Raw genomic sequence first — 14611 nt, forward strand, 5'->3', positions numbered from 1 at the left:
CTCGAAGCTTCCTATAAAAGAAAGAAAGTTATGTGCTTCGTCCACGGTCTTTGCTCTTTTAGATAAATAGTAAATCACTGTCGTGCAGGATCCACGCCCATTCCGGGCACCGATCGATCCAGTTTAACGCGTCGGGTGGCCGAAAACCGATGCAATCTCGTTCCGTTGACACCGGGAACACAAAGTGTCGGTGTCCGGGGGCTCCTTTATCAGATGTTTCCCTTTTAATAGCGCCGTTCGGAGTGACGTTCCTCTCGAATCGATTGCGTCCGTGAATAGAAACCAGAGGCAAACGTGTCTTCTGGGTCACGAGTTTTCGGGGGATCAGAGTACATTGGTGCTTCGACATCGATTTCCAAGAAAAAAATACACAAAATATTAACAAAGACGGGAGAATCTCTCGTAAATTACAATTTGTCGATTTTAAAATCATACCAAATACCTCTTCAGCAATTATTACATTCATCTTGCATTTAATTTATTTGTATTAATTCTTCCCTTCGACTCTGGGACTTTAGAATTTTTTAATTGGTTATTGATCATTGGCCTCATTTGATGACCCTCGACCTTTCATCTTATTATAATGCCAGTTCTAGCGGGTAATGCCTTTTTGTTTTTATTTAGTACGGTAAATAAAAAAATAAACGATGGTCTTTAATATCGTATATTTTATTACTTTATTCGTCGAATGGAAACGAAATGGCGAGATCCGCGCAACTGAAATCTGTGTGTTCATAAAAATGGCGACGGTAACCTCGTTTTACGAAAATGGCGTCGCGATTTAACGAACGCTAAGCACCGTTAGGAGGGTTAATAATTCTCACGAGGCGCCTAAAACCTTCAACCTTGTCCGACAGAAGCCTCCCAGAGCCTCGAGGGAGAGAATATGAAATAAGGACGTATCGATTTTCATCTCGAACAGGCCTACAACGCCTCGAGGGCTGTTAAATCGCGATCTCCGAAAGATTTATTCCCATCTCAAGGGAACATTGTCGCAGATAAGAAACCATCCAAACTGCTCAGAACATGACACTTCCTCCGCGATCAGTTATACTTTCGTTCGACCATTTTGCTATAAACATTACCACTTGTCCGGAAAATTAACCTCCAAAAAATACTGAGATAAAAAATTACTAAAAAGTAATTGTTAACCGAAGGGGTTAATTAAAAGTATTTTTTTTAATACATTTAATGAAAGGTGTGTTTCCCCTTCAGTTTCCCTTTTAAAATATTAGAACTAGAAGTGGGTATCTTTGATGGAAAAATCGATTTTCCCTGCCAGGGGAATCCCCTTCAATTTTTATAAATAAATCTATTCACTTGTTTCCTTCCAATTCTGCAAATATTTATAGTAAATTAGTATTTGGTAAAAGGGGGGCTCATTTAATCTATAATATATATTTTACTCTTGAAATGTGATTAAAAATCTGGGATGGTAGCAATTTATAAATTGGCCCTCGACGAGAATGTGTTTCACGGTGGCTGTTCTAAAGAAACTGTGTCCGTTTTTTAATGGAAACAGTCTCCGTTCCCATTTGCAGCATCGGAGTCGTCGAACCGAGTACCACAGGACGCGAGTACAAACGTTCCACAGTGTGTTGCACTTTGTGGCGCTATCGAGCGGTGTGTGGCACCGAGCCAACCACTTGTCAGGACTTATCCGGCTGTTCACCCTACTTCTGGCACACCGGGTACCAGAGGGTGACCGATATCGAATCCCACCAAGGGTTTTCAAGCTCTCCCTTCCCCGGGGTGGGAGTCAACCACCTTTGTGTCCCTTAAATTTCATCTGTTCCAATTTAAACGTATGGAAAAATCACCTAAATATATCCTACCTCTGATAAACTTGCTAATTTATGGCACTTGGGTCTAGAAATATCCACAGATATTATTTATTTAGATGGTTGCATCTTTCAGTGATATACTCTGCAAAGATCAGAAGTTTCCAACTAGTGTTTTTGGCAACTTTTGATGTTTCAACAGTAGAGTTCTTTAAATATTCTACCTCTGATAAACTTGCTAATTTATGGCACTTGGGTCTAGAAATATCCACAGATATTATTTATTTAGATGGTTGCATCTTTCAGTGATGTACTGTGCAAAGATCAGAAGTTTCCAACTAGTGTACATGGCAACTTTTGATGTTTCAACAGTAGAGTTCTTTAAATATTCTACCTCTGATAAACCTGCTAATTTATGGCATTTGGGTCTAAAAATATCCACAGATATTATTTATTTAGATGGTTGCATCTTTCAGTGATGTACTGTGCAAAGATCAGAAGTTTCCAACTAGTGAACTTGGCAACATTTGATCTTTGAACAGTAGATTTCTTTAAAATAATATCGAGAATATCTTTTAAGAATAATAAATATTAAGTAATAAAAACTAGACCAAAATGGCGTCGTACAAAGCTGAAAAATTCACAGATTTTTCAAAGATGTTTTACTCTATGATGGACGGTAGTTGATAAAAATTTTATTTCCCCATTTTCTTTTCGTCATATTTCCTGCTGGAACGAATGAGTGACTCGCGTTCTCCTTCTCCCTGCAATCGATATTTTTCATTTTGTCCGCCGTTGGGCTATTTACTCCGAGCTTTGTAAATAACCAGAGGGCGGATAACTTCTTATTAATTTGCAATCCCGGTTACGCGACGAGGCACTCTTTTAATTGCGGGAGGAACGGTTGTCGAGCTCTCCAACTCCAGATTACTGATAAACTATCGACGATGTTTGTTGTCTCGACGTTTCAGGACAATTGCTGATGACTCGAAGGAGTCGACTATCTAGCATCTGCGATCCCGACGGCGAGATGATACGTAAGCCCCTTCCACGTACCAGAATTCTCTGTATTTACACATCTCACCGGAAACAGAGACCATTCGTACGTCCATGCAACAAAACACCAAATATTACAATCATAGAATCTATCAATTCTCGTCAGGAACACGTTCACTGCTTTCATAGCAAATGTGGCCTTTAAATTACTATGATACACCTACGTTCAACTAAGTACTTTGTACCGAACACAATTTAGTAAATTATTATGTAATGACAGACTAAACTAAACCCGAGCTGAATATATGGTCGTGCATAGCAAATGTGGCCTTTAAATTATAATATTCCTACGTTCAACTAAGTACTTTGTACCCACCACAATTTAGTAAATTATGTAATGATAGACTAAATTAGATAGAGCTCTATTTTGAGGTACATAGAATTGTCGTTGAAAGATTTCATTTATAAACGAGCTTCGAGAACAGAGAATATTCTTGTATGATTTGCTATTACCTAACATCTTACTATTATAGCTCACACGAGTATAGATTTCCATTTAAAATAAAAGCTTCTCGAATTATCACTAGTTGAAAGTTAATTGAAAATGATTTAACTTACAAAAGAACTTCAAGATACAATAGAGAATATTCTACTAACATTTGCTACTACCTAACAAAGCTATCAAAGCTTATAGGAGTATAGATTTCCATTTAAAATAAAAGCTCCTCGAATTGTCACTAGTTTAAAGTTAAAGTCACTAGTTGATGGGGGAAAGACATTATTTAGAAAAGAACTTGGAGATGCAATGGAGAATATTCTAATACCATTTGCTACTACCTAACATTTTACTATCAAAGCTTATAGGAGTATAGATTTCCATTTAAAATGAAAGCTCCTCGAATTGTCACTAGTTTAAAGTTAAAGTCACTAGTTGATGGGGGAAAGATATTATTTAGAAAAGAACTTGGAGATGAAATGGAGAATATTCTACTATCATTTGCTGACTACCTAATATGTTACTATTAAAGCTTGTATGAGTATAGATTTCCAACTAAAATAAAAGCTTCTCGAATTGTCACTAGTTGATGGGGGAAAGATATTATTTAGTAAAGAACTTGGAGATGCAATGGAGAATATTCTAATACCATTTGCTACTACCTAACATCTTGCTATCAAAGCTTATAAGAGTACAGATTTCCATCTAAAATAAAAGCTCCTCGAATTGTCACTAGTTTAAAGTTAAAGTCACTAGTTGATGGGGGAAAGATATTATTTAGAAAAGAACTTGGAGATGTAATACAGAATATTCTACTATCATTTGCTGACTACCTAACATCTTACTATCAAAGCTTATAGGAGTATAGATTTCCATCTAAAATAAAAGCTTCTCGAATTGTCACTAATTGATGGGGGAAAGATATTATTTAGAAAAGAACTTGGAGATACAATGGAGAATATTCTACCATTTGCTACTACCTAACATCTTAGTATTAAAGCTTGTATGAGTACAGATTTCCATCTAAAATAAAAGCTCCTCGAATTGTCACTAGTTTAAAGTTAAAGTCACTAGTTGATGGGGGAAAGATATTATTTAGAAAAGAACTTTGAGATACAATGGAGAATATTCTACTAACATTTGCTGACTACCTAATATGTTACTATTAAAGCTTGTATGAGTATAGATTTCCAACTAAAATAAAAGCTTCTCGAATTTTCACTAGTTGATGGGGGAAAGATATTATTTAGAAAAGAACTTGGAGATGCAATGGAGAATACTCTCATATCATTTGCTGACTACCTAACATTTTAGTATTAAAGCTTGTATGATTATGGATCATCTAAAATGAAAGCTTCCTTTTTCAGAAGCTAAACAGTGAACGTGTTAAATCTCTGAAACGGTTGATCGATACAAGCACATTGTCGATGATGTCACACCGATCGGTTAATTAGATTCGCGGCACGACTGGATATTTAATTGATACACCGGCATGATCTCGTGACATCGAGCGTTTCGACGATCAATATTTATCGAGCGGGATCGCTTTGCGTACGACTGGTCGCAAACGTCGCATTAACTCGTTTATCAACGTTATTACACGACGAGAGTCGTCGTTTGTTAGCGCGACTGAAAGTTACGTAACAATAAAATTGCATAATCGTGCACTATGTTTTTCCCGCCGATGGAGACCCCCCCTGCCCTCCGCGAAATTATTCAAATACTCTGCAAGTGGAAATCAGAGGAAAATCGAAAGTTGAAAAATAGCAAATATCTAATGGAAAATGAAACATTGGAGGATCGATAGTGCTTATCTTATCTGTGGATTGGAGTAATCCTTTAACATCGCGTGACTATTATTTGCACTAGATTTTATTTAATGTCAGAGAAAGAGAAAATAAATCAACTCAAACTTAACAATGACCGAGTGTCCCACATGAACGTTCAGATTTTTTTACAAGTATTACAATCTAACTGAGCAACGCGTGAATTTTTAAATATAAAGTCTGGGCCCTAATAGAGCGTACTATAATTTTTGAGTACCCATTTCTCACTAATATACCACTATAAAAAATATTATACTGAAGGGTAATTACTCCCAGTCTGGAAAAGTCTTAGATTTCAGTTGCTGTCTTTTATTTTCGACTTGCAGAGTGTATCCCCGGCGGTTTGACGTGAAACACCCCCGCGCCAATGAGTGGAGAGTCAAACGCGAAATGCCAGCCTATACGAATGGTCTCGACAAGCGTTTTCCGATACACGCGATTCCATGAATCATGCCGCACAACCGGACAGCTTCTTCCGATCAGCCAAGAACAGCAAACAAAAACCGTTTACCGCTTCGCGCGCGTTCTCGTTTCCAGCACACATCTCGGGACGTCTGCATGCGTCATCGAAAATCATTATGGTCAAATTTTAGGTAGTTCCAGCGCCTAAAACACATAATATCGTTCTATAAGCTCCGGGAAATTAAAAAAACGTGCAATAACAAAGCTACAATTATTCTATAAAGATCTGTAGGTACTTAAAACGGGAGAACGATGACCTCTGACTCTCCTGATGACCCTATTTTTATACGAGTATTCCCCATCATAATTCCTGCGAACAATCTCGTTTGAATTCCCTTGGGGGCCTATACAACGATGTAACAAGAATTTTAGGTCTCTGAGAACCGCCCAAAATTTAATCATTCCTCAAACCCACCCCTGCACTTCCGACCAGTCCAGAAATACTTTTACAGGTGGGACGTTTAAACGTTCCCGCGCAACGAGCTTCCAAGCAATTAGAAACATCTCTACGATCACGCTAATTACATTTATAGAACACACGTGCACGCAACAGACGTCTCGTCGACGGCGAACGTCCCGATAGTCGGTGTTCTACGACACGTAATTCACCTCTGTGTTCTCTTCTGCATCGATACTCTTCTAATTTTCTTAATGTGCTCGCGGGTGTGCGTGGCCACGGTCTCACGAAGCCGACGTCTGATATTCCAGTCACACCGCCGGCCCAGAGGGTGCAGTTCATCCTGGGCGAGGAAGTCGGGGACGATGCTCACGAGTCCCATCCACTCTTCTCCGAGATGGAGGAGCTCGTCAAGGATGGCGACGAGATGGAGTGGAAGGAAACAGCCAGGTAATCTCGCCTGCTCGTTACCGTCTATTCGCGAACGGAGATAACGCTGACTGCTGCGGATTAATTTCGCGAGACCGTGTCAAAAATTAATAATCTGGACATCGAATTATTCGTCATTTTCTCGGAAGATTCGTCGTTGAAAAAAAGGGACGAATTAGATGCTACGTTGCTCCCTAAAATAAATTACCATTTATATGATATTAAGAAATATGTTTACACTCTCTAAATAGACTTACAGATGGAAAGGAAAGCAAAACTAGCTCCAGTGTTAAATAGAAAATGGCGTGAACCAAGAGATTGATTTAATATTTAAGTAAACGGGACAATATTTCCCAAAATACCTATATCATTGTTTAATTCTACGAGATGCCATTGATAATCACTGATAACTTACTGTACAAGACTTTATTAGACCACGGGGCTTCCCCTTCGGCCCACAGTGCTGCCAACGCAAGCTACTGGAGTCCCACCAGACTTATAACAGCGGTAGTTATCCCCAGGCTTCAGACTAAAATTCCCTAGATGGTTTTCTTGCCCTGAAACAGATTATTCTTCGTTTTTACGAGGGAACGTACCCTCCTGGGTCGCGAGATGAACTTCCCCTTGCGCAATAATTTCCAGATGGATCAAATTCGAGGAGGACGTCGAGGAGGGTGGAAACAGATGGAGCAAACCTCACGTAGCGACCCTCTCTTTGCACTCTCTGTTCGAGCTGAGGAGCCTGCTGCTGAATGGCACCGTGATGCTGGACATGGAGGCGGCGAGCCTGGAACAAATCACCGATCTGGTCCTCGATAACATGATTAATAAGGGCTCGTTGCCAATAGAGTCGCGGGAAAAGGTACATGACGGATTGCCAACCGAAAGTCTCTCGACCGATAAATTCTCTGCCCTCCTTGCCGACGTGAATCGTTCCGCCCTACTTCTATCGAATTACTATGGCCCAGAGAACGTTTTACCGTTTCGATAAAGTAGAATCTCCCCTAGTCGATTTTCGAATAAAAATTTGATTGCTGTACGAGTGAAAAATTTTCATTCTTCAGGTCAGGGAAGCCCTGTTGGTGAGGCATCGACACCAGCACGAGAGACGCAAGGAAAACAACATGTCCAGGCTACCGATCATAAGATCGTTGGCCGAAATCGGACGAAACCACTCGTCGTCGAAGAGTAAGTTTGCCAACGCCCACACACACGCCCTAAAATTTCGACGAAGTATATTCAAACACACGATTGGATGGGAATGAAAATATTTGCGCGGGCAGTCGATTCCAGGCAACAAAATGGCGACCTCCCGAGCGGAACACACGTTCCTGCGGGCGTACAAGTTCAATTAACGATTTATTTCCTTTTGTTTCCGTTCTATCGGCCCTCCAGTTCCGACGAAGCGTTTCGTTTATCGTCCCGTTTCGATTACCGTTCCCTCCCCCTCACCCCCTCCTCGTCTGTTTTCAATTTATTTATCGATTTAATTTGTTATTTTCACGTACAAATGGGGAACCTTGGAAATCACACTAAACGCCTGCGAAACGCTCGACATTTTCAGGTTACAACTGTACATGTGGTTTGCATGAGTTGTTGACGTCAGATTTACAGGAGCGTCGCGACGCTGGGGACGCGTACGCGCCCTCGGTCGGTCGCAGCAGCAGCTGCCCGAATTCGAACACGGCTCTGCTCTCGAAAGAAGCGAAAGATCTGAAAGGACCGTACCTTCTGGTTCCAGGTATAATATAGGCCAGGACAGCTGAAAGACAGCCATAATTGCCTTGGGTTACGGTGCTTTCGCAACTTTCTAACGCTATCGTAAGTCCAGGATTTCTCAAACCGCCCACTCGAAGCTCGTGAAAGCTCCAAGGAGCCGCCATATTGGTTTTCAAAAGTGGTTTAACGGAAACGAGTACGTCACAGTTCTCGTCGACATAAAGACGGTGATTATTCTAGTAACTATTATTAGATGTACTAGTTTCGAAAGTGGAGTGAAATTTAAATCGAAAATAACTTGGGTTGATTGATCGAAGTTTGAGAAACCCTGTGACCAAGCTTTGCTCGATTCTAACTCCGAAATTGCAGCTGGGCGAAGTTAACCTAAATTGGAAACATGCGTGTCAACGTGCACTGTGGATTCCCGCTAGAATTCGATACGATACACAAACGATCGATCGATCGAATTGACGAATTTACGAGTGTTTCTTGTGTTTCTGTCAGACGAATTCGCCGTTCCCCATGTGGTCGGATTCACGACGTGGTTCGCGATGTGTCAGCTAAAAGGTTAGACAAGGTGGTTGTTGTTATGAATTTTAATCGGTTCTGCACAAAAAACTCGGTGTATGTCCTCTGGTTTCTTAATTACGTCAGTCTTTTTGTCTCTGTGTCTTTTTGTGTACGTCACCGGAATAGAAATCAACCTTTATTACGAAATCTCGATCTTTTCGATTGCATCGTCTTTTATTTATTTCCCCTGCGGATTTTTCTCGTTGTTTTACAGTAGTTGAGCACTGTTTGAGCAATCTGTTTCCGAGTTTATTGCAACATTGTTACTGGGAAAGATTCCAACATGGCGGACTAGTGTTTGCATTATTTTAAATTCGACCCTACTGTTTCACCTGAGAATCTTTCGTACAAAAGCATATTACAGCAAGTAAGTCAAAATACAGCGAATATATCACAAGTTTGAATTCAAATATTTATTGTAAAGAGTTCAAACTTTGATTATATTATTACTAGATTCCAGATTTCAAATTAATTTCTTCAATTCTTGTACGATCTTTCCACAAATCCAATGGAAATCGTAGAAATCCAACATGGCGGACTACTAATTACATGTTTTTAAGACCCTACTGTTTTACTTGAGAATCTTTCAAACAAAAACGTACATTTATTAATTTCTTAACTTCGACCACTTATTTAGAATGCAGAAACGATTCTTCAGATCATATTCGTGGTACGATCCTAACCTTAATTCGCATCATTTTGCACTTCTGTAAAAATATAGCGATTCGCGACCTCTTTAAAAGTTTCAACGATTCCCGGCGTACAGCAATCTTTTACTGACGATCGATTATCGATTCCGTCGGTACCCTGAGAATTAATGGAAGTTTAATTACACGTAATTCGGGTCGTTCGCCCGTCCGACGAATACCGATCGTCGCTACTGCGGCCTCGATGAGCCAATGATTTTTTTTCTACGTCGTTATTTCTTTTTTAACGTTCCTGGACGCTCAATTTTTGACGCATTAAACGCGACGAAATAGGATTCTGTTTTACCGTGACACGGTAACGATTTTTCGAACGCACGATCACAAGAACTCATTCCGCGCCAAATTGATCGCTGTTCGATGACAGGGCTTTCGATGAAATTGAAGAGTAATCTATGGAAAATTAGTCGGAGGTTCGAGTCGTCCTTTTGCCGGTTTCGAATTTATTCAGAAAATACACAGAACGTTAAATCGTTCGAGTTTGTAAAATTAGAGTGTGTACATAAATTGTTAAATTTATAATTTGATAGATAATATCAATTTTTTAATTTATAAATTCTCTTTTGGGTTCCAGAGTAATTTTTCTATCGTGAAGCAAATTTAGAGTCGAAATTCTGATTTTAAAAAATGAGATCAGCTTCCTCTAAAGAATCGGATTATTTTCAGGAAGTTTTATCATTGACGCCATAACGAGCCCTTAATTGCCGCTAATTTGAATGAAATATAAGGTATCGTGATATTGACGGGTTTCATAGCACTCTCAATGGTGCTATTCAAGTCTTCCAAAGCGTTTTCCTGGCCAAATTTAATTAACTTCAGCGATGGATATCCGTGCATGAGATATTTTAAAATAAATATATTAAATTTAGAAAATGAGAGCAATTCAAATACTGGAAATATTGGAAAATTGAGATTCAAATAAAAATTAATATACGTCAGTATTTACACGAAGATGTGCAATGACAAGATCCAAATTCAATATTAATTTTACTAGAGTCATTATGCACGAATGGGACCACTACTACCTCGCCCCTCCGCGTCTGCAACCGGACTGGCACCTATCGATCGTCGATCGTCGCGGTAGATCCCCACTCCAGCGCCATGCCCAAAGGCTCTGACGTCAGCCATTTGCATTTCGTTCAATCTGGACTCTCTTAATTATAATTCAGATCGCGTATCAATTAATTCACATCCAATTTTCGGACAGATATAACGCACATTATTAATGACATTTAATTTAACCGTTATTAAAGAAGATAGGACTATTCAATTCATCTTTGTTGTATAAAACTTAATTCTATCTAACATTATATTTTAGAATCTTGATTAACGAATATACATAATAGAAACGTTATTATTAAAATTTCGAAACCAGCAAAACGATGACATAAACTCCCACCAATATTGCCCGAGCTACCTCGCATTAAAATTTCATCGCGATCGATTGGGCGAGCAATGATTAATCGTCGATTATTTCCAGTACCAATCCACGAGGCATGATCTTAAACTCTGATTGTCTAACATATGCACGTGTCTCGATGTGTACTTGGTAGCATATCATTTGTACTGTCACGCTCTGTAATCAACTAACGTTTGTATTTTCAGCGTTATTTACTAATTATCCTTTTCTCCATGCAGTACTAACGACTCTAACGATCCCCTCGTCTCGGTTTAAAGAACCGCGTATCGCGCGAGGGATCTCTCCTGCCCGTTTCGGCTCCTTCCTCTGTAAATAAAGGATCCTGGTGTATGTTTCATGCTCATTTTTAGTGGAGGAATCGAACTCCGCCCCGGCGTTCGGTGGCGCCACCAGCCACGGCAGCGGAGCAACGCTGAACCCTGGTAGCCGCTTCCTTGCCATACCCGGTAATCCCGGTAAACTGCTTTTCTGTGCTTGCCTTATCTTACTCACACTGTCACGAACGTCGTAGAATCCCCGTAGCAACGACGCACACTGGCTAACGTCCACCCACGCGGAGGGTGGACGCACCAACGTCCGCGGAGAAATCAAACATCCGGAACACGCGCTTCCGGGTGTCTAAGAAATTGGAAAACACTCTGTGACAATCTAAGAAATTACATTCTGTCTGTAATGCAGATAGGAATAAATAGAATTTAGATTGGAAAAGTAACTTATTGTTTGAGGTCCAAAATGGCGTCGTATTTGATAGCCAAAACAATTTTTAAAGCTGTGAATTTGGAAAACACTGACAATATGAGAAATTACATTTCAACAATGCTTGGTTTATTGCATTCTGTCTGTGATGCAGCTAGGAATAAATAGAATTTAGATTGGAAAAGTAACTTATCGTTTGAGGTTCAAAATGGCGTCGTATTTGATAGCCAAAACAATTTTTAAAGCTGTGAATTTGGAAAACACTGACAATCTGAGAAATTACATTTCAACAATGCTTGGTTTATTGCATTCTGTCTGTGATGCAGCTAGGAATAAATAGAATTTAGATTGGAAAAGTAACTTATCGTTTGAGGTCCAAAATGGCGTCGTATTTGATAGCCAAAAAATTTTTAAAGCTGTAAATTTGGAAAACACTGACAATATGAGAAATTACATTTCAACAATGCTTGGTTTATTGCATTCTGACTGTGATGCAGCTAGGAATAAATAGAATTTAGACAGGAAAAGTAACTTATCGTTTGAGGTCCAAAATGGCGTCGTATTTGATAGCCAAAACAATTTTTAAAGCTGTAAATTTGGAAAACACTGACAATATGAGAAATTACATTTCAACAATGCTTGGCTTGTTGCATTCTGTCTGTGATGCAGCTAGGAATAAATAGAATTTAAACAGGAAAAGTAACTTATCGTTTGGGGTTCAAAATGGCGTCGTATTTGATAGCCAAAACAATTTTTAAAGCTATAAATTTGGAAAACACTGACAATCTGAGAAATTACATTTCAACAATGCTTGATTTATTGCATTCTGACTGTGATGCAGCTAGGAATAAATAGAATTTAAACAGGAAAAGTAACTTATCGTTTGGGGTTCAAAATGGCGTCGTATTTGATAGCCAAAACTATTTGTAAATAGTACATTTGAAGAACAAGTAATATAAAAAGTTAACTAATAACTCCTAGACTTGTTTAACTAAACATAATGCAATATATTCTGCATTCGTTATTGTAGTTTTACTATGCCAAACTTGGAACTCTCACAAACAGTGAATATTTGTTTCCATGAGTTTTTTAAACATTCTAAACATGTTCAATCTTGCTATTAAGGTGGATTAATCTTGCTTAATGAGGGCAATGGCGTGTGTTCCGGCTAGATGACGATAAAAAAAGCGTTTCTCCGCGAACGTCGGATCCGAAGGGTCGCGAGTTGCTCGAATCTTGATCCGACCGAACGCCCCGCGTCGAGAAACCCGACGCGGTCGCTGAAAATAACACGTGTATCGACAAACGATTATCGAGAGACACGGAAAACAAAATCCGTGCTTCGAGCTCTCTAGCACCTATGGTCAATCTATCGGAAAGGCTCACCGCATTTGCTACCCTCATGAAGGGTTGAGCGACGCTCTCTTGACATTTAATAGCGAGTCTAACTGCGTTTCAGCGCGGATTACAGTTTTTTCTACCAGTTTGCTTCAACTGGTTAGCATACATGCTTCAGAAACTGACAATCTCAATACTCTAGATATTTTAAGATTAAAAAGGGTCCCTAACATAGCAACTAGCTCTCATCACAAAATTGGGAACACAATCCATCCCTGAGGGGATACTAATCTAATAGAGGAATTGATTAGCGACTAATGGTGAGATGAGAGTGCTTCTGAAACACAGTTTAATACTCTAGCTACATTTTAGCGCGGATTACAGTTTGTTCTCCCAGTTTGCTTCAACTGGTTAGCATACATGCTTCAGAAACTGATAATCTCAATACTCTAGATATCCTAAGATTAAAAAAGGTCCTAACATAGCAACTACTAGCTTTTATCTCAAAGTTGAGAACGAAGTCCACCCCTAAGAGACTGAACTAATAGAGTAATTGATTAGTGACTAATGTTGGGATGAGGATGCTTCTGAAACACAGTTTAATAGTTTAGCTACATTTTAGCGCGGATTACAGTTTGTTCTCCCAGTTTGCTTCAACTGGTTAGCATAAATGCTTCAGAAACTGATAATCTCAATACTCTAGATATCCTAAGATTAAAAAAGGTCCTAACATAGCAACTACTAGCTTTTATCTCAAAATTGAGAACGAAATCCACCCCTAAGAGACTAAACTAATAGAGTAATTGATTAGTGACTAATGTCGAGATGAGGATGCTTCTGAAACACAGTTTACGTTTGGAAACCCGTTGGTTTGTTGGACGGGGGAGGCAGAAAGTTAACTTTTCCACTAAAAGGAAGCACCGGTGTGATGTTTAACCGTGGCCCGGCGTCGCATTTAAGAGGATCGGGTTAGTAAGTCTTCCCCAGTAGTCCCGCGAAATCCCCTGTATCGGATTCCTGCAACTCGGGAGACTTTCGACACGCGGATCTGGGTCACGACTATCCGGCTGATGGTCCTGAACGGCGGCGATGATCGAGGGGGAGCTTTGTTCCCTCGGTTATGGTGGCCCGCGCGACTTCTCGTTGCGACCTAGCCTCGAAAAGACGCAGTAGGCGGTAAGCTAGACCTCTTTCAGGCCAGGAACCAGCCGCCAACGGGATGGATCGCAGCCCCAGCAGCGTGTCAATTAGCAGAAATCACAGCTCGTCCGCTTTGGAGAACGGAGACGCGAATCACAGGGTAACTAAACCCTGCTATTATAATAATCCCCCTAGCTGATCGTACGTTTCTTTACGAAACCCCATACCACGCGAGATTTGCTCATGGGGACACATCTAGCTCTGAATATACTCTGAATATACATTTCTAAGTTTGCTCCTTTAACTGTTAACTGTTTCTACGAATGACAAGATAAACTTCGCGTAGCAAAGGGTTGAATTCAAACGGGTCTAAACGCGACGCTTATTTGCCCCTTCTTGCCCTGGAAGTCCAGACGCGTTGTCGACTATGTTCTTGTGTCCTCGTCAGGGTAACACACACTTCATGCGAAAGATACCAGCGGGCGCCGAGGCGAGCAACATTCTCGTGGGGGAGGTAGATTTTTTAGATAAAACCCTGTCGGCGTTCATCCGGCTCAGCCAGGCGGGGATCATGGGCGACTTGACGGAAGTTCCTGTGCCGACGAGGTTCATATTTGTCCTGCTGGGACCTACGGTA

The 14611-nt window shown here is 40.1% G+C and overlaps 1 protein-coding gene across 17 annotated transcripts in view; it reads left to right on the top strand.

Annotated features, from left to right (window-relative positions):
• Ndae1 (Na[+]-driven anion exchanger 1) overlaps nucleotides 1-14611 on the top strand; it is a 49105-nt gene that overhangs the window by 24673 nt on the left and 9821 nt on the right. For 6 of the 17 annotated variants that reach the window (XR_013080864.1, XM_076780032.1, XM_076780046.1 and 3 more), the window contains 8 exons: nucleotides 2753-2818; nucleotides 6270-6408; nucleotides 7030-7249; nucleotides 7452-7575; nucleotides 7952-8128; nucleotides 11151-11255; nucleotides 14031-14134; nucleotides 14423-14608. Coding sequence is in view for 15 of the 17 variants with exons in the window: in XM_076780032.1 (XP_076636147.1) it covers nucleotides 2753-2818; nucleotides 6270-6408; nucleotides 7030-7249; nucleotides 7452-7575; nucleotides 7952-8128; nucleotides 11151-11255; nucleotides 14031-14134; nucleotides 14423-14608 (1121 nt within the window). In the remaining 2 variants the exon portion in view is untranslated. Of the gene's footprint in view, nucleotides 1-2752; nucleotides 2819-6269; nucleotides 6409-7029; nucleotides 7250-7451; nucleotides 7576-7951; nucleotides 8129-8610; nucleotides 8674-11150; nucleotides 11256-14030; nucleotides 14135-14422; nucleotides 14609-14611 lie in introns of all 17 variants that reach the window. The other 11 variants (XR_013080865.1, XM_076780036.1, XM_076780031.1 and 8 more) reach the window with 10 other exon arrangements.

Source organism: Colletes latitarsis, chromosome 12, assembly GCF_051014445.1.
Source record: "Colletes latitarsis isolate SP2378_abdomen chromosome 12, iyColLati1, whole genome shotgun sequence".
Lineage (NCBI taxonomy): Eukaryota > Metazoa > Arthropoda > Insecta > Hymenoptera > Colletidae > Colletes > Colletes latitarsis.